Below are 25,576 nucleotides of genomic sequence, written 5' to 3' on the forward strand. Positions count from 1 at the left end.
TGTGGTAACAGCACGCGGAGGCATCGTAGGACATAACTGCGGCTCCTTATTGGTCAGGAGCGTCTTGGTCTGGTGCGTAACGTCGCGCGCTGGACACGCACGGGCCAGTCAGAGAATTTACCGAGAAAAACCTTGTGGATATTCAAAGTCTGTGGATCTACCTACGAGTTTGTGCTCCTTCAATCACTGCCCGGGTGTATTTTACATGCCAAAGCTGGGGGAACAGACAGGAACACATCTGACTTCAGCGCGAAGCTTCACAGTTTTCGCCACAATAATTGGTAAGTACACTTAAGTCCAAGTTTGGGCTCCTTTTTGGCTGCGCTGCTGACCCTTTAAACAAGTTCAACATGCTGTGCTGGTGGGTAGGGAATCGATTGGAGACAAGCAATCAATCACGGATCGATAAAAGCATGTTGTGTCGTGATTGGATGAGCCACCGTCCATGTGAATTCTCTGAGACATGATTAACTTAATAAGGCCAGTATCGACGACGGGAGAATGCCACTGTTACTGTAAATTATAATTAGCAGCTGACAGTAAGTCGTTGCTGATATTGTCTGTTTAGAGGCACAGTAACAACCTTATTTAATGACCCTGTACGAGTGACAACCATGATAAGAGTATAATAAGCACATTTACTACTTATCTTAAAGGAAAACCAAGTGAATTCGTGTATTTTCCAGGCAAACGATGGCTGTAAAGTCCGAACTGAATGATCTACCATTGTTAGACGCAAGTAAACTGAATCACCAGTAAGTTTTGATTGTGACAGTTTCCGTTTCTGACCACTGGGTGGCGACCGAGTATCTTCTTTTTTTTTTACTGCCCCTGCTTGTGTTGGATGAATCTGTGGAGGGGAAGTCGCTGTGAGAAGATGCCTGCATTTATTTTTTATTTTTTTTTAATCCCAATCTGTCCCTCTTTTCTCTGGGTAGATTTGTGGGTGAGCTTTCTCATCTGACCAGACATTTGTTGGCCCCATCAGGCTGGAAAACATGAACTTGTGCAGCACCTCTCCTGCATGCAGGAACAGCTCGAGCCGTATTTCACATGTGTCATTTGCTTTTACACATCTGTTACTGGCATGTTCGTTGCGAGTTCACCTGCATCCTTCTTCCTGAAGAGAACACCCCATCCAGTGTGTGATTTGCATACTATTCGCGATCCCTTTAATGGTTTCTGCATGCTGCTGAGGTCAGGGGAAAGAGGATGGCGTCAGCACTATTAATGTCATTACAGCCCATCTGATAACTTAGATTTACCAGTGTAGAGTGTAACCACTGGTCTTTAAGCTGCTATATATTGAAATATAACATATATTATTAAATAAGTCTTTAAAATAGCTTCATCCACATTAGTGCTGTTGATTACTGGACTACTGATCTGAACACTTAATGCTTGCAGCCAGTTACATAAAAGCCAAACAGTCATTAATCATGATGATTCCTTTGAATCTGATCTAGACGTGGCCTGCATGTCGTCTATGATGCTCCTGCGTGTATCTTTGGACACTCGTGGACATGTTTTTGCAGTTGCGAACGTGCTGTTCAATTGATGAACGCTATTTTGAGCCTGTTGCACGTTTCCCACTCAGGAGGACCCTTCACCCACACAGCATATTTTACAGATATGTGACCCGGCGCTGACTAGAAGAGTCTCTTTGTGTGAGGAGACGCCAACCTTCGCTCACCTTTCCTATAATGAAATAAAAAGGCTTGCTGCGCAGTTTGTTCGTAAAAATAATTAATAGTCATAAATATTTAACTGAGCTCCCCTCAAACCTTCCGGTGACCTCTAAAGGACCGCGGACCACGGTTTAAGAACCGTGGCTGTAGTCTATTGTGGTATGGGCACATATTTTGTTCTATACTGTAATTTATTATGAATGGCCTAAACTCGCCTGCCCTCCACGTGGGTGTGGATCTCTTTCTGCTATTGGCTGAGATCGGCAGCGTCCTGAAGGAGCTCTCCTGTGATTGGCCGGACCGCCTCGGGTCTGTGGGCGTATTTTATCGATGGTGGAAGTGGGATACTCTGTGACACTGTTCATTGTCGATATTTCATTGGAGCTGCCGTGGGTATGAGTGCGCAGCGGAGAGCCTCTCACTACTAGCCGTGTGAGGCTCTGCAGCTTACGGACCGTGTGTTTTCTCAGCCAAAGCTTGCAGAAGCTTACAAAACACCGAGAGGAATTTATATTCTTTTTTTTATTAGAACTCCCAGTTTTTGTTTTAAGGGCAGCCGTCTGCGTAAATGAGCGTCCATGGCATTTTTTGCTGACACGCTTGCGTTCCTGCCTGGTATTTGTCCATCTATGTAGCATTTAGGAAGACTTTTGTTTGCACATTGGAAAGGGCAACAAAGAAAACGATCAAAGAGACAAGCGAGCCTTATGTAGTTGACTTTGCAGAGGGAATATTCTCATGCTACCGAGCGGAGAGGAGACGGACTGGGCTTTATTCTGACTCTCGGAGAGCGAGAGAAAGGAGGCACCGAGAGCTAGCGAGAGAAAGAGAGAAAGCTCTCTGAATGCTGCCTTTGATTTGCAAGCAGAACACGGGACGGTAGCCGAAGCGACGGATCCGCCTCACCATCCTCCTCACCCCCGGCTCTGCTCGTCTTGTCTCCCCCTTCTCTGACTACAGGTTATCGGATGGACCAGCATCCCAGCGCCCGGAGCTGCACCAGTCGCGGGGCTTCGTCCTGCGAGGCCGTCCCGACTGAACCCTCCATGAATCTGCACATCCACTCCACCACCGGCACACGCTTCGAGCTCTCCCTGCCCCTGGAGGAGACCGTGGAGGGACTGAAGAGGAGGCTGTCGCAAAAACTCAAAGTACCAAAAGAGAGACTCGCTCTGCTGCACAAAGAAACGTGAGTAAACCTGATTTAACGTGATCGAAATGTGTTTGACAGTGACTATTATCAGCTTTTGTCTACGGAAAAGTAACAACATCCATTTCGGCTTTTGTCCTGCCTGTATCTGTGCTACACACTGACATCGTGAGCAGTAATGTCTTGGCTACTCCGCACTTTAAAAACGCGAACAAACCGAGTTTATGTGCGCTCACCCCCCGGGTCTGCAGTGATATGTTTTAATCTATACTTTGGATTTATGCGTGGCTGAGCTCGCAGCAGCTTCAGAGACAACCTTGGCTGCTCTGGGCATCAATACATTCAAGGAAACTACTGACCATCAGGACGCACGGTATTGGAATTACGCATAGGGGACGCGCCGGTCACTGGAACAGTATTGACGGGGCCATCTGCAGGCTTGCATTGATTCATTCCTCCTTCATTATAAATACCGAAGCCTGACTGAATTACTAATGCTGTGGCAATCAAACATGTTAAACATTGATGAGTAAAGTCATGCGGACTTGGTAGCCTGTAATTTATTTACTCTGCTGCTGCTGCTCTGCATGCATATATATTGTAAATCTCTATACAGACATGTTGCTGTTTAATGGAAGGTGGATATATCCTGTAGTTGGATGAGGCTGTAGGTGTGATTTCCTGTAGTTATAGAGTAATAGCTAGCGTGCAAGCAGAGTGACTCCTAAACGGTTTCAGTGGGTTTCTGGGTGTGTGGTATCGGCTGGCCGCTCTCTGGAGCGCCCAGAAAATACTGCTGTAATAGCACATTAGGGCAGCACTGAATGGGTGAGGGAATAGTTAAAACCTTTATTATTTAAAAGCAACCGCAGCCTACAGTATTAGGCGGTTCCCCAATGAATCAGACCCAGGTTCAATGAGCTAACAATAGTGCAGGTGGTGTTATGCAAAACTGAGAAGGGAGGCTTTAGTACATGCAAACAGTCAGCATTGTTTTTCAGCCCCCCATCCCCTCCCAGCCATTGTAATCACCCAATAAATCACATCATCCTTTAAAACCTGAAACCCCCTTTTTAATCCCCTCCTGCTCCTCAAAGTGTAGACCTACAGCAAGTCGGTGCTGAGGGCCTTTGTTCAGCTGCACGGGGTGAGATTTGGGTCATGCCTGTACAGCAGGCTGTCCTCAACATCCTTCAGTGAACTGAAAGAGGCAGAGAGTCAGACACTTGGATGTGAGGGTTTTAGTGCATCGTGACTTGCAAGAAAAGACAATTCCCTCATTGTGGAACAGACGCTCCGGCTCTGCACCAAAACATTAAGTAGTAAAGTCCTGGGAATGCGTTACACATCACATGGTTCAACTTTGCTCAGACGGTTGCTGTAATTTCCTACAATGCTCTGTCAATAATAGATACTGTTTATCTTCTCTTGTAACTGCTGTGCTTTTGAATCCAGCTCGGAGTTTCTGCTCCTCATCTGAACAACTCAAAATGGCAAAAGAAAATACTTACCTCCACTTAGGCAAGTGGCAGTGGTGCCAGATATCCACTGCGAGCAGTTGTCAAGCTCCACTATACTCGAAATTGAAATATGACAGCCAAATCAATACTTCTCTTTCATGGAGCTTTTCACCCACGGCTCTTTTCCAAACTAGTTTTGAAGTCTGTCTGCCCCCCCCTGGCTGAAGGGTGTTTGTGTGTCTGAAGAGAGAAGATATTGTCAGCACAGTCTAATTATCTTGCTCTCTCTAACCCTGCAGGCGACTAAGTTCAGGCAAACTCCAGGATCTAGGCATCTCTGATGGGAGCAAGTTAACACTTGTACCAACAGTCGAAGCAGGATTAATGGTAAGACTCACCTGGCTGTAATTTTTGTTTAGTATGGAGTGCAAGTATAAATAACAAATACTGTATATTAGCATTTCTAATCAATATTTTGCATGCTCATTACTTTCCATACTTGATGTCTGCTCTTTTTAGTCATTTTGAACCGTTTTTTAATGTCTGTTTATCTTTCTGCGCAGTCTCAAGCATCAAGACCAGAACAGTCAGTAATGCAAGCCTTGGAGAGTTTAACAGAAACTCAGGTAAGAGACCACTTCTCTGTGCTAAGGCCGCAATAATACGCATGTATCAAACTTACTATCCTATCATGGTTGCAGTCTAAACTGAACACTGGGCCTTTGGTGTGTGTGTGTGTGTGTGTGTGTGTGGAGATGTTGGGTGCTGTAGCTTTGGTTAAGCACACAGCAATACCCAGATATGACAGATACAGAGAGAAAGAGATGAGAAGAGATGAGCAGACTGCACAAGCACAAGCCTCTTTGCTTGTCTAATCTCAGCCTCTTAAACAAGCCAAGCCAAGCTAGACATCCACTGTGAGCTGTTAGGATATAATAAGCAGCAACACCCTCCTGTATCCTAGTAACATCTGTGATAGTGTGTGTGTGCGTGTGTGTGTGCACATCACTGCAGGAAGCCTGGGCGAACACTACACAAGAAAGACTTATTTGTGTACTGCTGAGAGGGCCAGCACTTTACACTCAATTCTACCTTCTGTTTATACCTTTATCTGTAATCTCTCTCCACTCCTTCTGTATTTCACGCTCTAACACACATTCACACGCACACACACACACACACACGCTCAGACAAGTTTCCAGGAAGTGTGCCGTGGCCGCATGGAGGCCGAGTGCAGTCTCACTCGCTCATAAATAGAGTGCTGGATCATCAGATGGCGGCCTTCTCACCCAGTATTAGCATAGGGTTCCTGGAAGCCTAGCATGCACGCACAGCCGGAGTGGGGCCTACACCCTGCACATACAGTGAAACAGCTCCGTAGGCCTGCAGACATACAGTATGCATTTGAGTCATTGTGGTGTGACTCACCAAAATGATCAATAGTGAGAGTAAAGCGAAAAAGGCAAAGAGTTCTCCGCGCTGGCCACAGAGAAGGCGCGAGCGAGAAGAGAGGCGATAAGGCTGAATGCACAAAGACAACAGTGTGACGTATGAAACACTCTGCAGCTGACTGTCTGACTCAGATCAACTTCCTTTTGTAGCGTTGGGCAACACTGAGATGTACGTAAGTGCATCAGTGATGTGCTGCTGACTGATGTCAAAACAGTACAAGATGGTGAAACTGGACGCTGATGTAAGGAGTTAAGTGTGTCAGTCATGCGTCCTGATGAATTTGTCCGCGGAACGATGCAGTGCCGTTAGTCACATTTGCTATCAGAGGATGTGAGCTGTTCGGAGATAGCTGAGTGCGGTTCGGTGTGGCTTCATTCCCTGCTGATAATTTTGTGGTGGAAATCCTGGCCTCGTTGTGTGTGTGAACTCAGCATGCATCTCGTAGCACTGACAGCAGATGACTGAATGTGTGTAGGTGTGTGTAAGTGAACGTGCGCGTGTCTGTTACTGGATGTGTGTCTATGTCAGAGTGGTAGTGGGCTGGAAGCGAGCCTTGCCCATCATGTGGTACGCCTTTGCTGGGCAGCCATGAGTGACTGTCATTTTCACCAGAGGCAGATGATAATTCGACCGCCGAGCCAGAAGAGCAGATTTCTCACTCTCCTCTTCCTGTGTCCCTATTACTCTTACGTTCAGTCTGAGTCAGATGGTGGCGTTTTCTCAAGAACTGCTTGCAGCACGTTACTGTTGCATTCGTGTTGGTTGCAACAGAATTGTAATCCTGCGGTGGGGTTAGAAGGAATAAAGGCCGCAGTGTGAGCGACATTAGGGTAAAAGGTTAAAAAAAAAAGGCATAAAGCTGCTTTAGTGTGTTTTTATCCAGAGAAATTGATTCCTCTTTATAATTCATGAAGCGGAATGGAATGATATAGATTACAGAGAGATTAAGGATCTGAGTAAGATTAGAAAATAGGAACACAAAAGCTTTCCCTCATTTCCTCTCTCCCCTCTAACTCTGGGGCTATCAAAAATCAATCAATGCACTTAGCTCTTAAAAGTGTTTGACATGATAACTGATATGCCCATACACCCAAAAATAGCCTCGGGGAGGTTTGGGGTGGATGTTAGTCGTGGAAGCCGTAGAAGAGGTTGGTATGAACCCCTGGACCTCTTGTAACCCGTCTCCCCCCCCCGCCGGCGGGATGTCTCATATCCAGATTGCTGTTCTGTTTCTAGGAAGTGTGTGTATTCGTGGAAGGCAGGACTGAGCGGATCACCTTATGTCTTCTCCTTTATCAGGATTCTGGGGGAGTTCACAGCTAGCAGCTAGCTGGCCAACCAACCAAGCAGAACATGACAGCTCACAGGGCTGTTTCAGACTTTTGTGAAGCAAGTTAGATAGAAAATGTTTTATGGAAATGGAGCCCCTGCAATTATCGAAATGGGTTTTCTTTTTCCTTCGCTCCATCTCCCCCTTTTCCTCCTTCTCCCTCTCGTGTTTCTGCTTAACAGCTCTCCCAGGGCCCTATAATTTAAATGTGCTGTGGTTTGCAAGTCCAGCTAGCTGCCTCACTTTGACCGTGATGGCTGGCTTCTTTAGCAAGGACAATCCTGGCTGCCTTAATTCCTCCTCTGGCATCTCACTAGACTTTTTGCATGACATCTAAGCTGTATTAAGCCACTGCCTCCTGACAGCCCATCAAAATACAGTTGCCTGCGCTACTCTTCTCATTCTATCTGCTAAATAGAGGTTGTGTGTACAGCTTACATATGCAGTCATGCACGGGCACACACACACACACATTTATATATATATGTACACACACCAGAATTGAAAGGACATATTTAAGAGGATTTCAGAGAATGAGAAAATGTCTGATCCCAGTGGCAAAATGAACGTATACCTACAAGACGGAGGGAAATGAAAGCGATATTCGCTGTTTCTGGGCGTATGAAAGCAGTGACAACAGCTCTCCGTCTATTGATCTTGGTATTTGACAAAAAGAGAGGGATTGTATGTCCCTCTCAGCACATGGGGACTATTTGCTCATTGATGCACATTGATGTTAGAATAAAAGCCAACTAGGCAGGCAGGCATCACCCTTACCATCCCCCTATTGCCCTTCCCCCATGCAGCCACCTCTTTGTTCCTGTCTTAAAGCATGAGCACCAAACCTGCCCAGCTGACAGACCCTCAAACACACAACAATGATTGAGGGTCACTCTTTAAGTTTGGTTCTCCCCCATGACCCCCTTTCATCCTCCGTACATCCATAGGCATTAGCTATATCCAATAGAGTGCAGCTACAGTGGTACATACTGGTTTCAAAATCAATGCCCGGCCCAGCTGGAGCGAGGCTCAGCAGGCTGCAGATTGACAAATTTTGCCTTGAACACTAACACAGATTGCTTTGGGAGGAGGCTGTGTGTTGCCATTCCATATGTCCCCACGGAGTACACTGTTACGTATCTGCTCTACTTTTCTTGCTCCCGCCGACAAGCACCTCCTGTCCTCACCCACCCCCACCTCCTCCTCCTCTTCCTCTAGGAACGATATGGCACAGTTTTGTCATTGTGTCTATAAGCGGACAGATGCAGACTAGGAGGATCTAGCAATCTGTGGGGAGTCACCTCTGGGTCACCCTCACCTCATTTCCTCCGCTCTGCCTCCCTGCTGTGGGGGGGGGGCACAATGGGCCAGACAGGTGGAGGAGAATAGAAAGGGAGAGCTTTGCACAAGTCATTCTGTTACATGTCAAGTTTATGTGTGTGTGTGTGTGTGTGTGTGTGTGTGTGCGCAAGTCCTGTAGGTTTGAGGTGATCACATGGGGGCTCGGATAACTAAAGGGAGGGTTGAAACAAATGAAGGACATCAAAGCAAAAGATGACAGATGGCATTTGGCTTTGGAAGTGGTGGAAAATGGTGTGTGCATATGGACAGTCAACTGTATACGTACATGACTGAGTGTAAAACAGCTCAATGCAGATGGTCAATATGTTTCTTTTTCCAGTCCTGCACCTTGTAGACCGCCTTATCTTGATGCTAGTTAATCAGCAGGATTGACACTACTGGAAATCATTGGGGAGTAATTGTATTGAGGATTTGGGAGTGCAAGGAATTGAAAAATGAGTCAGTTTGTTGGTCAATATGAGAAGATCCTCCCCTTTTTATAGCATGCAGCTCCTTCTGTCCTTCCCACTGCTGCTGAAACGAAGGCTTTTTCTTCTTTTTTGTGGCTTATTGCCTTTATTGGACAGTGACAGCTGAAGAGAGACAGTAAAGAGGGGAGAGAGAGAGAGAGAGAGTGTATGACATGCAGCAAAGGGCCCGGGCTGGAGCTGAACCCGGGCTGCTGCGGGAAGGACTCAGCGTTGACACATGGTGCACATGCTCCACCAGGTCGCCCGAAATGAAGGCTTTTATATGCATGCAGGATAAGAGAGGGAGTCTTTGCTCTTTAGAATGGTAATTTGCTTTTTTGTTACCTAAATGAAAGCTAGCGAAATTAATTTGTTGCTGGATGTGTAAATCAAATTGTGTATGGAATAAAAGACAATGCTGATCTAAAGGCCTATTCAGTCCCCGCTCATGGAAATCCTGGCCCTGAAAATTGCATTAATAAGCTGATCACGCAGTATTTTTGCACCTGTGTAATCCCCTTTGTGGTGCTTAAAGGCACAGCGGGAGGGGGGTGCTGGGATGGGTGGAGGGAATCAAGGTGTGTGAGATGGATCTTGCAGTGGATTTCATTGTCCTATTGTCTATATGCATCTGCTTGCATGTGTGTGTGTGTGTGTGTGTGTGTGTGTGTGCATGTGCCAGCATCCATTTTTAATGTTTATGTCTTTTGTGTGTTCCCTCATTCAGCAGTCAGGGGAGTCTTATTTCTCCATGTTTGAGTCGTGACCATCATTGTTTGCCCTTCCCTGGTGACACTGAGCTTTTGTGATTCAAGTAGCAGACATCGTGACTAGTGGGGCTACTGTGTGGGAGGATGGAGGCCAGGAATGTCATGTCTGCTCGCCACCACAGAGTCTAATGAAGTCAATTAGGCATATGCTACTGGTGAAACAGGGAGGCAGGGGTCAAAAGATCCAGGCCCAGTCATACAATAACATGAATGAAGAAAAGGGAAGTTTTCTGAAGAAGGACAGCTTTCTTTGCACATTTGTGGAAGCCTTTTTTTTTTTACTGCCACCCTGCTTGCCATCTTTACTCCTTCATGTCTGCCTCTCCATTTGCCTGTACCCACTTACTTTGACTTTAACAGATGAGCTTCTTATTTCCTGTCATCTTTTGTTGGTGATGAAGATGCCACTTACACAAGTATCCACAGATTTGTCTCACCGGCTGCAGAAACCGCTCATCGTCAAGCGACGCTCCTCTCCGCCACCAAACTGTATTAATCAGCAGGTATAAAAAGCATTCAGTGGAGCGAGAGCAGCGTGAGCAACAGTTGGAGCTAACGCACGAGGCCTCTGTGTGCGTGTGAATCGGCTCAGAGTAGCTGACCAGTTGCTGGCAGAGTTGGAGTGCGAGGAGTGGCTTTAGCTGGAACCCGATCATCCTGAACTTTGCCATTCTGATCTCTCTTTTCACTCAGCCGATCAAATTCAGTGATGGCCAGCTGGTCCTCTCTCGCTCCTTCAGCCCCCTCCGTTTCTTATCAGGCAGCATTACAGACACCTATCTTTCTAATGGGGCCTTTGAAGAGCCCCCCCCCCCCCGGCTGCTTTTAGGATTTGGAGCATGATGCAAATCATTGATTTTTTTTTTCCCCTTCCCTCTTTTAAGAGCCCGCTATTGCATCTTTAGCCGAAGTGTGTGTGCACAGAGGCTATCAATCGCGTCCTGGTGTGATCAGAACATCGAGGTCGATAGGCGGGTTAATGAGCAGATTTTTGAACCGTGCCTCTCACCTAGCGGTTCGACAGGTGAGCCGCTGCCTTGGAACCAGAATGGCTGGAGACGGCTTCCTCCTCTCAAGGCTTCCCTCTCTCCACCCTCCTGCCCCGCCCTCCAATCCTCTATCCTCTTTTCTCTGGCACAAAGCTGCTCAGTTGTTCATGAATGTCAGCTCAGTGCTGCCAGCGCTCTCTATCTTTCCCTCCCTCTCCCTCAGTCTCTCAGCCTCGCTCTTCCTCCCTCACTCCTTATCTCCCTCCCTTAGTTCGCTTAGTGTGCAAAGGAAGAACGACTGCAAATGAGTTCCTTGAACCACAGGGACCCCAATAAATAAAACTGTCAGCCTGAGATGTCGAAAGAAAAAAAAAGAGGGAAGGAGCCAGAGGCACACTCTCACTGAATATTTCATCACCCACCACCACCACCACTCTGACACCCTACCCCCATCGCCCGCATCCCCCATCCCCCCTCACCATCCTTGCTCCCTCTCTCTCATGCCACCCCCCCTTTTTTCCTCCATCTCCTCTCCACCCCTCCTCCCCTTGCTGCCCCTTATCATATTCTCCCCCATCACTGCATAGCAACCAAAGCCTGCTAAACAAAATACCACCTTCTGGACCCCGACAACTAAAACAAAATGGTTGATGGTGCCTGCTCTGGGGTCAGTTGTTAAAGAGGAGCGGCGCTGGCATATTAAGCGGAACAGCTCTTTATCAACACCTGTATGCCACTGAATAGACTCTGTCATTGCCTGTGCAGTTTCTGTTGAGTATAATCACATGTGTGTGTTGTTTTCAGCCAACACACACCTTGTTCCTTCAGGCATGAGCTCCTCTTCTCTTTGCATACCACTGCTGCCGCATCAGAAAGAGAACAATGACTGGCTGGTTTCCTCTCTGTCTGCCTCTAACACGACAAAAGTGGGGCCCTCCACTCCCCTCGCCTTGCGTCTCTCATAACAAACCGCTACAGACCAGCCGTAAGAAGGCTCGCCCCTCTCGCAGGCTAATTTGAAGCCTGCCATGTGGTGTTGGGAGCTCAGTAGGAGTGCATGAATTTCATCTTGGTGGTTTTGAATAATCCACACTAGTCATTATAGGGTAATCAAGCCTCCTCTCTGTTTCTCCTGCTGTCACTCACTTTCTGCTTTCTTCTGTCACTTTCTCTCACATGTGCGGGTTAAAGCAAAGGTCTTGTTCAGACCTGACATTAAATGACGTCTTGGAAATGGATATGAACAGAGCTGGGACTGCTCTCAAACTACTGCAGTGTGAACACAATTGTGACCATATTTAGATTCTAATAGGTTGATTTGCCTCCTCCAAACAACTGTGACAAGGTGTAGAAGTACAGAATGGCCACCACTGTCCTCCCCTCTCGCTGTGTGACTGGGCACAAACGCACAATTTTTCTGTCCGGCCGCAGTTTCGCCACAGATATAATTAAATGTGAGCAGGGAAGTGAAATCCGATCAGTGGAGACAGATTCTGATGCCAGGTGTGAACTGTAACCTGTCTCAGCTGGATGTTGACACAGTCTGGTTGTATGTGGATCCAGGATCGGAGGCCTGAACTGTACCATAGACAAACAGATACTCTCTCAGGGGTGTTTTCCCCATCTTCCTCCCTCCCTTTAACTAAACACTGGCTTTATGGTCTCCCTCAGGGCCTCTGACTTTGTATGCATGTCTGTTGTGTGTGTGTGTGTGTTGTGGGTTGGCAAACTGCCGACTCATTTTCTTGACAGCTGTCAGTCATGACAGCCCCCCTCTTTTGTCTTTTCCCCCCACCCACTTTTGGGACTCTGCCTCCCCTTGAGGTCTCAAACAGACACACTCACACACATCTCGATTATCAGGTGACCTTTTGTACACAGAGTTTCCTACAGCCCTCTCAGGTAGCGCCCTGCCCTGCCCTGTTCTCCTCCTCACTTCACACCCCACCCTGCTGAGTATATTGTCTTAGCACAACGGGGTAATCATGGTGGGTGTGGACTTGAATATCAACAAGCATTAGTGGCTGAGTTTACACTCAGAAAAGGTTGAGTTTCTGTTTACCCTGCAGCATCCTGTATGCTGATTTGCGCCGCTTTAGCTGATTATTTACATGTGAAAATGCAGCCATCGGATCATCCCAGCCCCCTCGTCTTTTCACCTGCCTCTCCCCTCCCTCCATCCTCCTTTCCACACCATGTCAATACCAATGTGCAAAAGGTCACCCTGGCAACAGAGAGGCAGCGGTCGATATAGAAATAAATAAGCAGAAGAAAAGAGAGAGAAGTGATGGAGGGCAGAGTCTGGTGATTCACAGGGTTAACTACAGGCCAGCATCTCACAAGCACACTCCAAAGGCTGCGGGGTCTGGGGGGAGCGAGGTCTCTGCTCTCTTTTGCTGTCTTTGTATGTATGTCTCTATTACTTGTCTTCTCTGCTTTGTCATTATTCTTTCAGTCCATGTCCCGTCCTCTTTGTGCTCTCTCCTCCCCTCGTGTAGCTTTTCGGTGCTGCGCCTCTCTTCCTGTTCCCCCTCTCTGGGGACTGAAAGCACACAGGCTGTAGGGGTTGTTGAAACCTTTTTGGACAGAGGCTTCACTTTGTATTTGCCAGCGCTGCTTGTTGCTGTTTGCTTCTATTCGGGGAGAACCTGAGATGTCATTACTGCTGAGTCCTCAAACCCAAAGAAGCTTTCTGACCCCCGAATGACTCTCACTAGGAAATGCACACACGCACCTACACACTTGCACAGACTTCTGCAGTGAGTGGCAATGCACAGCAACGGAGCCGCAGGCATGCAGGAAAGGGACAAGAGAACTTTTGTTGTTTGGTGTGAATCCTCCAGCCAAGTCGTGACAACCCCGCTATCCAGTGTGTATTTGTGTGTGTCCATCCGGGCCACGGGTGGGTCAGTGGAGGCCTCCACACTTGGCTCCTGTTAGCTGTTGCCAGAGCTCCAAAAATGGGCAGCCCTTCCAGATCCGCCGCGGACAATCGGCCATTCTGTGTTTGAGAGGCAGGCGGGGAGTATTTCCTGGACGTGGGACTGATTTTTCAGGCCCTGGGCCAGACAGAAGGGTGGCCTCTGTCTCTGAGCTGAATGACACTGCTGACTAAGAAGGGACTGAGGGGCAGTGGGAGGCGAGCGAGAGTGGGCTCTATTTGTGTGTGCTCTCCAATAGGTCTCCTCATCCACCACTCCCCGGCAGATGTAAATGGGCCAGTGTTACAGAATAGCGATTGATTGCGTGATGGGTTAATGTGGTGTGCCTGTGTGTCTATGAGGGGAGAGCTCAAAGCACTGTTGTGTGCGTTCTAACTGCCATCCGTGGTGCAGACTGTTCACTTACGAAGGAGGAAGTCAATATGCATGTAGGAGTTTTCCTCTTTGTGAAACACTTTCAGTACATAATCTTGATGCAGAAGTTTGCAAATATAACTGCACCAATAAACCGTGTGTATATTGCTCGTTTTGTTAGATTTGGCATCGCTGTGTGACGTTTCTTTGTACAAGTGTGTAAATTTAATGACTCGAACTGTGTTTTTTCTGCCTGCAGGTCAGTGACTTCCTGTCCGGCCGCTCCCCTCTTACTCTTGCACTGCGTGTCGGTGATCACATGATGTTCGTCCAGCTCCAGCTGGCGGCGCAGCAGTCCGGCGGTCCCCAGCTCCAGCACAGACACCTCATCACCCGGGGCAATGCAGAGACTGCGATGGGACAGCCCACGGGGCAGCCCCGCGTTCCCCACCCTCACCCGCACTCCCACCACCACCCGCATCATCCACACAGTCACCCCACCTCCCACCTGTCCCAGCCTCACCTGGTCCCTTCCTCCCCCTCCTCCCCGGGCTCCCCTTCCTTCCCCCTGTCCTCCACGCACCACCAGCCGCTCCCTCCCATGTATCACCAGTCGCCCTCCTCCGCTCACTGTAGCCCCCCTACTCCTCCCCCTCCGCCCCACTCCCCCCGCCCGACCCACGTCCCTGGAAGTCTTTTCCGCTCTCCAGCCCATCACCATCACCACCATCACCACTACCACCAGCCTTCCTCAGGCCAACCCAGCCACGACATCGGCCAGGCCAGCCCTGTAGCCCCGGTCCTCTGCCCTGAGGTAAGCCTCAAACATTTGCTAGCAGTCCATTTGTTTATGCTTTTGCACCACTGTTTTAGCTTTGTCATCAGCCTTAGACAAGCATGCATCTAAAATATTATCTCTTGATAATGTTGCAGCTATGAGTAACGTGTTAGATGGTGGTAAAATAGTTCACATAACTGATGTCACCAAAGGCACTTGGCCTTCTCATGAATGAACAATGGCAGGGATGGGTTATGACCGCTTGACCCGAGTGCATTGCACAACTAAATCAACCTCAATTAAATTGATTAGATTAGTGGGATATCCCAGCAGCATGAGGGCGAACCCGTGGTTTACTCAGGTCTGGAGAAGGTTTCCATGTGATGTGTGCATGCTTCCAAACCACAGTGCACTTAGTCATCTCTGGAGTGCAGCCTGCTTCCCAACACATACAAACAGGCCAACACACACACACACACATAAAGGAGGACAGGCACAGCATCCATATGACCTCATCCTGCCCACTGAGGCTTATGGGGAAAAGGGGGGAAGATAAAGAGCTTGAGAGGAAAAGATTCAAAGAGTGGCAGATTTAATGAATCAGAGGTGGTTTTTCATGTGAAGACTGATCATTAACCTCAGCGTCGTCAGCCATTTATCGTCAACCTTTACAACCATTTATTTAACTTCGGATAACTCTAAAAACAGCTGCACACACATGCACAAGCACGCTTGCTTGCCTCCACCAACCAAATTTGCTGTTTATACTTTCCCTACCTCCCTGAGCTCCAGCCTATGGAAAGTGAATAAGAACCAGATGTCAGCGGACTATGTGGGAGAGATGGTTCACAACAAGAAAAACAGAGAGACGGGCCAGTTTAGTGCGGGGAAAGCGGAAATGGCTATTCCTCATCAGGCTTTCCATAGCCTAACACACATACACAGACTTGCACGCAAACACGGAGACCTTTGCCTGGGTTTCGATTTCACTTTCAGATGTCAGATGAGTGATCCAAGTTAAGGTGAATGTGGAGAATCAAGATACCCTGGCTGTTTTGGGGCTATAGTATGGCAGAAAAAATAGGTATCCTGCTGTCTTATAACCATCAACCTTTACTGCATAGGTTACTTACATAGTGCAAATAGTATTTACAACACCCTGAAGTAAAGGTCACATACAGACCTCAGGACAGAACTTACATTATATACCGTATATATAAGGGATAAAGGTCAGAACATGACTTCAACATTTCACAGCTCACAAGTTATGCATGAATGTCATGTGATTTGTGTATGTTAACGGGATGTGAACTTGGAATTTTTCCTCTTACAGATTGTGTACAGATGTGTTCTTTTTGCACTGTTTTACCATATGCCGAAGCTTCAATTCATGCTATATACTGTTTTCCCCTCCAGGCTAACTGCAGCACCAACAGCCCCACAAGTGGCACCAGTCCCTCAACACGCTCCCGTAAACCTGGCGCCATCATTGAGAGCTTTGTCAACCACGCTCCCGGAGTCTTCTCAGGGACCTTTTCAGGTGAGAGGACACTGAGCTGCCATTAAGGTTTATTGCTGCTCTAAGCAATGCCCGTGCACACAGTGAGATCCAGCTGAAAGCCTCTTTTATGAGAACTTGCATGCTTCACAAAAAATACCCAGATAATTAAACACAGGTTTCTCTGTCTGGTCTCGGGGTCTGTTGCGAGCATGTGTGTGTAGGAATGGCCTTACATGCTTTCGCTCTTCTGCTGTTTGATGAAAACTCAATAGACGACTTTTTCTTGCTCCCTCTCAGGCACTTTGCACCCTAACTGCCAGGACAGCAACGGGCGTCCCAGACGAGATATTGGTACCATCCTGCAGATCCTCAACGACCTCCTGAGCGCCACACGCCACTACCAGGGCATGCCCCCCTCCCTCACCCAGCTCCGCTACCAGACCCAGTGTGGTTCACCCTCCTCCCCGTCCCCCTCGCCGCCTCCTTCGCCCCCAGTTGCTGGCATGACGGGTCTTTCTGCCAAAGCTACCTCTGTGCCCGCCAGCAGCCCTAGCAGCCCTCCGCCGACTCTTCACCCGCTGGTGCAGTGCCAGAGCCAGATCCGCATGTGCAAACCCCCTGGTGAGTGACTCTACACCGCACTCCCTCTGCTCATGCAAGCATGCCATGAACACAAACAGAAAGACTCACACACATACACACCCACTCACACACACACACACACATTAAGTCATTGTGCATCCCTTGAAGCAGATGTTCTGGGAGTTGCCACAGCTTTGGAGGAGTGTGCCTGTGTGTTTGTGTGTTTTCATGAGTGTGTGTGCGTGAAATGACTGCAGTCTAGAACCTGTCATCTGGCTCCTCCACTCTTACATTTAAACCAAGTGAAAAATTCATCGTCATCTTTGTCTTTTCTGTGTTTATTCTCACGGCGCATCAGGGCTGGCGATCAGTTCTGTTGGGACGGTTTTGCATCGTTGTCTTGTTCAAGCACATATTTTCATCTTTAAAATCAAGAACAGAAAAGTCAGATTACAGAACAAAAACAGTTGTGCATGTGTCTCTCCTGGGTTTTGAGGCAGAGGAGAAGAGGAAGAGATGGGAGGAGGAGGAGGAGGAGGGGGGGGGGGGGTCTCCTTAGTAATGCAACACAAGCTTTTCCAGACCTGTTCAGTCAGGCTTCACTTGTCAGGCAGCAGAGTTGGCTTTGTTTTTGTGCGGCAAGGAGATAGGTTTACCCCTTGAAGCTTGGGCTGGGCTATGTTTAGATTAGATTAGGCTTTGGGTGGTTTAACCTCCCTCTTAAAGAGGAGCTGCAGCTGGGGCATGTATGGACTGGGGCCGGACAAACCACGACATACCCATGCCCAAGGGCTGGGCCAGGGCAGGTGCTGGAGTTCAGATGATACCGTTGAGGGACTGGGGTTGAGTGTTTTGAAACCTCCTCTCCGTGCAGAGACACAGGATGTTGAGTGTCAGACAGATGTCCAGAACAGATAACATTCAGTCAATGTTGTAAGGTTAGACTGGCTGTGCTGAGAGAAACAGCATTGTCCTCTGCTGCCTCCTTATCTCCCGTGGAGGAAATCGAGCCAGTCTTTGGTGAGCTGCTGGTAAATTTTGTTGAATAGTCTGGTAGGAAGGGTCCTGGAGCACAGTGATTAATGTTTAATGTTTTCTTTTGTTTGAGAAAGCAAGAGCATACATTTGTATTGTCGCACTCTGGCTTTGCCCCCTGTTTCGTGACCTTCTGTTGCGAGCTGAATGGCGAGTTTCAGTTGTAGCAACTGAACACAGATTGACTGGGAATGTCCAGTATTTCTTTGCGTCACCCTGGGCGCCCTTACAAGTGTTCACTGAACAGTTGGAATAACACTGGCTTATTTTCCTAACTCAGGGAAGACCTTTCCTTCACTGCCCCCACCTACATGTCCCCCCCCCCCCCCCGCCCCCTCCTCTCCCACTATTGTCATCTCTTTTCGTCTGCACTCAGCAGCCCACGCCGCTGTTTCCCCCATTTGCTGTCCAGAAGCAGCCCCGTCTGTAAAATCCATCTCTCCGTCTTCCTCCCTCTCTTTCCATGTCTGTGTTGTGCATCAATACATTGTCTGTGTTCATTTGGCCTTTAAATAGATAGATTTATTCCGAAAAGCAGCTCTGAAAAGAATTTGCTTTGTGAAGTAGAGAGCCGTGAGAGGAGGACGCGGAAGAGGGGGGTTGTTAAAACCACAACACTAAGCCTCCATTCATCATATGGGTGTTTATATCCTGTCCGTCAGTCTACCAACTGCCCACTGATTAACCAAAGGCAAAGTAAAAACAAAGAGAATGGATGAAAGAGTCGCCTGTCTTGTGTCCTTTTCCGACTTTTCCGACTTCCTGCTCACAATCGGCACTTCCAGAAAGCGGCGTTAATGTGTAACCCGTCCTGACCAAGCACAGTTCGCCTGGCCGAGACAACAAATGTGCTGGTGTGTTTGCGCAGACAGAGGCTGCGTGCCTGCTTGTATCCCGTTCCACATGGTGTCCTAAGGAAGCCGATGACTAAGCGCTCTCAGGCAGTCTTATCAGTCGACACCTGATGGAAGACTTACTGGACTTAACACCGCGGCTTAACGCTGCTTCACAGAAACCTGCCTTCATTCAGCTACAGGAATAACCCGCACTTCCCATCTGCCAGAATGTGTGTGTGCAGTCGCACTCTGGGTTGAAACAGCCTCTTGAAAATGTCACATAGCTTGGCTGTCTCCGGAGAGCCTTTACCCTTTCCACTGCAAGTTCATGTGCGAGAGTGAGAAGACAAGCGTAAATAAAAAGCCCGAGCATGCACACATGCGTGCACACACTCGACCACAAATGCCTGGTTAAAGACTTGGGCGACTAGCTTGGTTTCAAGGCTTTGCAGCGTAGTATTGCTGAGTGTGGGGATTTGTCAGCCCAGGACTTGTGTTTGAATTGAACAGGAGGGCTTTGGGATGGCCTGGCAGGCTGATTGTTAGCTAAATTCCTTTACTGAGTAGGGTGGACCTCCCCGGCACCCCCCTCCAGCCCTTCGGCCCCCTGACTGGCCGAAGCTATTGTGCGGGGGCCAGGGACAGGGGCTGCATACAGGGCACCAGGCTGAGCCATTGTGGGGCAGAGGAGGGGAGGGCTGTGGGATTATAGGCCTGCCTTTTAGTCCCACTCTTACTGCAGCTGCCTTAGTTCAACACAGACCCACAGAGAGGGGCAAAGCAGGGGCAAAGTTAGCTCTGAAAGCTTCTCCAGCACCCCCTTCCTCCCTTGTGTGCCTTCCGCATCCCTTCACCCCCTCCCGTCCCCTTTCGATTTGTCAGGTCATGTTAGCTTCGTGCTGGCTGGGACTGGGCAAGCCAAAGGAGGGAGGGAGGGAGGGAGGGAGGGAGGGAGGGAGGGAGGGCGCCAGAGAGGGACACACAGAACGATCCTTCGCCCATAGCCTCATTGAGTCCCGTATTTAAGCCCTGACATGCTCGTCCGAGGCACCTCACATTATCCACGGTCAGGCTTTGCTCCTCTGTCGTCACACACGGGGGTTTGGTGCGACGCACGTGTACCGGCAGCTCAACGAACGCCACGCAGCACGGCACAGAGCTATCTAGCAAAGCCAGCCAAGCACATCAGGTGCCCTTTCATTGTCGACAAGGAGAGCGAGAGGGAGAGAGAGAATGCAAATGAAGTCTAAAAGTCATTGAAGAGCTTGTGTCCCTGCAGGGCTGTCAATGCCCTTTCACTGGCTGTCAAAATGCTCATTTTAGCTCTAATTTGATTGGCTGCTTCAGTGCGTGATTGATTAGTTGGACTCGTTTTCTGGCGTTGAACGTGACAGTGCTTTTTTTCGTGTAGGTCAGGTTTCCCAGATTTATGGCTGACGCATGCCTCGTCATGGAGCTGTTTACCTGTTGACATCAAGCCACTGGTCCTGAATGCTTGACTTTTATGGGACATGCTTCATGTTCGGTGGTAAATTGGTAATATTTCCTAATATTTTGGGGAAATTTTGAACCTGTAATACCAATGAAAACCTAATATTTCGATGAATTTTGCCCATATTATTAACCCACAGACTGAAAAGGAGTCGCACTAGAGGAAACCCAGGCTGACTTTGCTGCAATGTGATTTTCTTTCCTCTTCCTCCTCTCTTTCTCGCTGTCCACCCCTCCCTCTTTCCCCTGGTTCCCTGGATGCTGAGCAAACACAATGTTCTCTCTGCAAGATCACAAGACTTATCAAGGCAAACAAACAAACAACAGCACTAAGACAACTGCAAATGAAGGCCAATCTTTATACAATCAATAAAAGGAGAAGCTCCTTTAATCTCCCCGTGCGTCCTGCATGCTGCAGCCCTCCTCCCTTTCTCTCCACCTCCATCCTCTGCCTCTCCTCCTCCACCCACCCACTCCTCCCACCCTCCCGTGTGCTCCCTATCTCAGTCCTTGCTGTGTTGCTGGGCTGGGCTCAAAGGCAAGGAAAACTGACTGACGCATCGATTATTCATAGATCACCCCTTCTTTCTCTCTCCCTCTGTCTGTTTTGCTCCGGCTTTCTCTGCAGTGCTCGGTGTATTTACAGGGCCGGTGTCAAAGTCTTCAGAGGGGAGAGTTTGGGGATGGAAAAATGTGCTGCTCGGGATTGAGTTTTGGTGTGATTGACAGGCGGGGAAGTGGTAAAAAGAGAGAGGAGGAAAAGGAGACTGGCGTTAACTTCCTCTCTGTGCCCTTGACCCGTCTTCTCTTTGATAACTTCCACTGCACGTTTCTAAGAAAAGATCTCGTGTCGCCTCATCTGTCTTTTCTGTGTCACACGGGGCTGTGTATGAACATGGGTTCTCTCTCTCTCTCATTCATTCCCTGTGTCTCTTACCCACCCCTCTCTGGGTCCTCCAAGGTTATTGTGCTCACGTCAAACCCTCGTCTCTGCATCCAGGCTCCGGGCCAGCCCAAGTGTATCTGTGTGTGTGTGTGTGTGTGTGTGTGTGTGTGTGTGTGTGTGTGTATAGTCTGTCCTTCTTAGCCAGCCCTAATAATAGCCCTACTGTCATAAACATAGTCTGGAGATCCTTGTGGCCAGCTGTGTCCGGCCCAGCCGCCCAGGGCTCCGGTAGTGACGCTGGTGAATGGCCACACACACATACATACACACACACACACACTGTTTGGTGTAACTCCAAGCACATTCTCAGAGCTCTTGCCAGGCCAAAGGCCAAGACCTACAGCACCAGCAAACTGCCCTTTAAACTGTGTCTGTTTCTTCTTATATATTACTGAGCCTCCTTAGTAAATGTGCGTCTTTGAAAGGAGGATCATTATTGAGTGGTCTGCTATTGGTGAAACGAAGAAGGAATTTCAACTGAGACACTGGGAAATTGTACCAGACAAACAACAGATTTTGTAAGTAGGCATGTGTTGGCTTCGTGCCGTTTCATTGTGTACAGCCATATTTCGACACAGCCGAGGGGCGGTTTCGCTGTTGGCTTGTAAGAGCAGGGGAATAAGGAGAAGAGGGAGGACCAGAGGGGGAACAAAGCCTTGCGGCAGCGTATATGAATGTCACATGGAGCTGAGGCAGCGGAACAATGGCTCTAATGTAGGAGAACCCCCCTTTGGTATACCCCCTGTTCTCTCGAGATGACACGCTGCCCTCACGCCGAGCACACACAGCATCTGGATGCACGCTCACACGTTTGTATCAGGACAGAACGTATTGGCAGGAAGTGGAAAAACCCCAGTGTGTGTAACGTGAAGAAGTACTCCTTTCTGTTAACTTGCTGCCACTATTCGCATCCTCTCTGCTCCCAAAAAGCGGCATCAAGGCTGCTCTTGACGGCAGTTTAGTTCTTTAGTATGCACTGCCAGACTGTGGTGAATATTTATAGCTGGAAAAAAGGCTCTGCACTGCTCGATCCGATAAGCAAATGAGGGAAAGAGGTAAATTAAGCCCACACAGAGTCCGGAATTCATTCCGATGGGGGGGAAGAGCAGAGAGGGCACAATCGATTCGGAAAACTGCCACCTACGGCTGATCCTTCACCCTCCACCCTCTTCCTCCGTCCTTTTTTTCTCCCCCTCGCCCCTGGGGGAGGAATTCCTTAACCCGCACTGCCACCCCCCTTCTCCTCTCCTCTCGCCTCCTGCTTCCCCTTCTTCACACTGCCCCACCTAGCTGTCTCTGGGGAGACGCGGGGCAAGAGCTGGAGGAGGGAGCAGTGGCGGGGAGGGGGTTCCTGTGTGTGTGAGGGGTGAAAGGGGTGGAAGCAGTCGGGGGAGTGAGAGAGAAGGGGGGGGGGGGGGGCAGGGGAGGTGGTTGGGTCAATGAGCTGAGAGTGGGAAGCTACAGCCATAATAAAGAAAAAAAAATAGCAGAAAAAAACCCAATCTCTTCCCTGTCTCTCTCTCCGCTTACAATTTCCATTCGCTTGCATTTTCTATTGAAAGCCAATAGCGTTGTCCTGGGCCCGAGATGGATGGCTGCACTAGAGCTAAGGTTTAATCAATAGGTCTTTTTAATTTGCCATCGATCCACGTTAAAAGCTACTGCGGCTGTTGCTGCTGTGGCTGTGTGTGTGTGCGTGCGTGCACCCTCCACTGTGTGCGGCTGTGTGTTTGCGCGCACGAGTCCGTGCATTGTGTGCGAATACATGACGTACTCGAGTGCGGACTCGAGTGTCTCCGTGTTTGTGTGTGTGTGTGTGTGTGTGTGTGTGTGTGTGTGTGTGTGTGTTCTGGTGTGCAGCACAGGCAGAGATGGCCGCTGTGCTTCAGTTTATTGACATTCTAGCCCATTATTTAATTATTTAATTCCCAGACAGATACTAATGGAGCTGGCTAATAGATTGCGGTTGCTTTCCTTTCCTTCCAAGCCCCCGAATATACGCATAAATTGAATTAGGCTGTACTCGGCCACTGTAGGAGAGCATTCACAGTGCAATGCAAGGCCTCTCCCTCGAGACTGTATTCTCCTATAGGCACATCAACAGCTAGAAATGCACTTAGGAGCACATCTAGTCACTGAGGCATGTCATCTGCAGTTACGTGTGCAGATATCACGGGCAGCTATCAGAGTGTGTCCTCTCCGGCTTGTGTCTGAATGTTGTTGGCCTTGCTTTTGGTTCTCAAGGAGATTCAGGTCTAAGAAGGTCTCCCCACACGGTGATAAGGGGATGAAATGGCACTGAGGGGGCTAATGATGCTCAGTGGGGGAGGTTAAGCTGCAAATTCCACATTGTGCACATGGTGTGTGTGTGTGTGTTTGTGTGTGTGCCAGAGCCAGTGGAATGATCCTAACGTGCCCTAGCATTATCATCAACCCTGTGCTGCTTTATCAGCTGCCTGCTAAACATACACACACCAAAGCACACAGACGTGTATCGACATCCTTCTCAGTGCGAGCTTATTTTGTAGCTCGTGTTAATTCTGCTCAGTCTAAATCAAGCAGTCAACGTACAAAGAGGAGCACCTCGCTGACCGTCTCTCTTTTCCTTCGTCCAGGTGATCGCATTCGTCAGACCGAGAACCGTGCAACCCGCTGCAAGGTGGAACGCCTGCAGCTGCTGATGCAGCAGAAGCGCCTGCGCAGGAAGGCCAGACGGGACCAGCGCGCCCCCTATCAGTGGCTGCCCAACCGGAAGGCCGGACGCAGCAACAGCAACAGCAGCATGTCCAGCGAGGGCTCCCTGGACCTGGACTTTGACGATTCAGTGTGGAAGCCCGACGTCAAGGCCGACTTGAAGTCCGAGTTCGTCATGGCCTGAACCGTCTGAACCCACATGCCGGGGGATAGATTCAAAGATGTGCAAAGCATTGCTTGGGATTTACTTAGAGGTGTATTTTGAGGGAGTGGCTTGGCAGGAGGTGACACAGAACTGCGCAAAGGTGTCTTGTGCAAAGAGGTGACTGGCGCCTGTCACGTGGAAAAAAAACAAGGCTCCCTGCAGACTTTAATCCCATTCTGTCATTCACAGATGACCTTGTGAAAAACAGCAACAATAGCAACAGAACTTTCTTTTGATGCTTGGATGTGGACAGGCAAGAACCGGACTTGGCAAGTGTAAAAGACTTTTTACGGCGTGATGACAGAGGCCGTACCTGAACGTGAGCATAGCAGAATTCAGTGGGTGGTGGTGGTGGTGGTGTTTTCAGATTTTGTTTTCTAAGATTTGTTTTTTAAAGCGCACTCTGGACAGCAATGAAGAGATCCACACTGGACTTACAACAGGACAGGAGCACCAGAGGCCTCAGTGTTTCCTAATCACAAGAATGGCAGAACTGCCGAACTGTGGATTATTCCAACGGGCATTCTTATCGATCTCAAAACTCACCAACCAGAGTCTAGTTTTTACCTGTTACGGGGTGGTTAAACTTTTTTTTTTTTTTCTTGCCATTTTGAAACATATTATTATATTTTGTAAACAAAAAAATATGTAGCATTGTTCACAAAGCATTCAGGTTTTCATATAACAGTTCAAAGTAGTTGTTGATTTGCACATTTTCTTGATTTATAACAGCTGGTCAAAGTGTGCAAGAAGGAGGAGGTGGGGCCTGAAATAGAATAAAAAAATGAATATGGAAGTATTGATATCAACCTCAGTGACATAAGGTATCGATAGGAATGATTAATGAATAAACAAAATGAATTAATATTAACAGAAAGTGCTTTAGAGGATTTTAAAATCTTTAAAATGTATATGGAAAAGAAAATCTATTTTTTATTTCTCTTCCTATCTGCTGTTTTCAAAAAACAGCAGCCCTCTGTGGCTTCAGTCAAGTCGTTGACTACGAACAAATACGTACATCCGTTCAATCATTCATTAGCTCATTCATGAATTATAGTCCAGCCACAACAAATGATCCGGAAAGATGAACTTCATCCAGCCCACCTTCACGTCTCAGACCTGAATGGACTTGTTGAGGGTTTGTATTAGTTTGTGTACATAAATGTGACAATTGGCAAAGGTTCATGAGGGTGTGTGTATGTCTGACTTTAGTGTAAATTGATTTAGGATATCCCACGTTTTTGTCAGAGTTGTCTTCTCCCAGATAACCCCTTAGTTTCTCAAAATCCTGGAGATCAGCTGCAGTGAATGCATGGGTCACTACTTTATATCACGACAGGATAAAACGTCAAATTCTAAGTTGGTTCCCGGCTCTAGGCCCATTTGACGTGTACCTTTACCACAAGTCCTCATAGTAATGGCTCTATTTTTTTATTGGCAAAGAGGGAGAAGAAGTGGGATCTGTATCCAGCATCATTATCTAGTGCCTCCACCAGTGCATCCATTGACATATCAGGTTAGGCCTTTCACAGTTCCGCTGCTACACATGGGGACTTCAGATG

At 48.3% G+C, this 25,576-nt stretch overlaps 1 protein-coding gene across 1 annotated transcript; it reads left to right on the forward strand.

Annotated features, from left to right (window-relative positions):
- Nucleotides 1-25,576, forward strand: midn (midnolin). Its single transcript, XM_076726190.1, has 8 exons — nt 1-281; nt 2,649-2,877; nt 4,598-4,685; nt 4,862-4,924; nt 14,206-14,760; nt 16,141-16,264; nt 16,523-16,846; nt 23,731-25,576. Exons 1-8 carry the CDS (start codon nt 206-208, stop codon nt 23,991-23,993), a joined length of 1,722 nt encoding a protein of 573 aa, XP_076582305.1. The 5' UTR covers nt 1-205; the 3' UTR covers nt 23,994-25,576.

Source organism: Chaetodon auriga, chromosome 3, assembly GCF_051107435.1.
Source record: "Chaetodon auriga isolate fChaAug3 chromosome 3, fChaAug3.hap1, whole genome shotgun sequence".
Lineage (NCBI taxonomy): Eukaryota > Metazoa > Chordata > Actinopteri > Chaetodontiformes > Chaetodontidae > Chaetodon > Chaetodon auriga.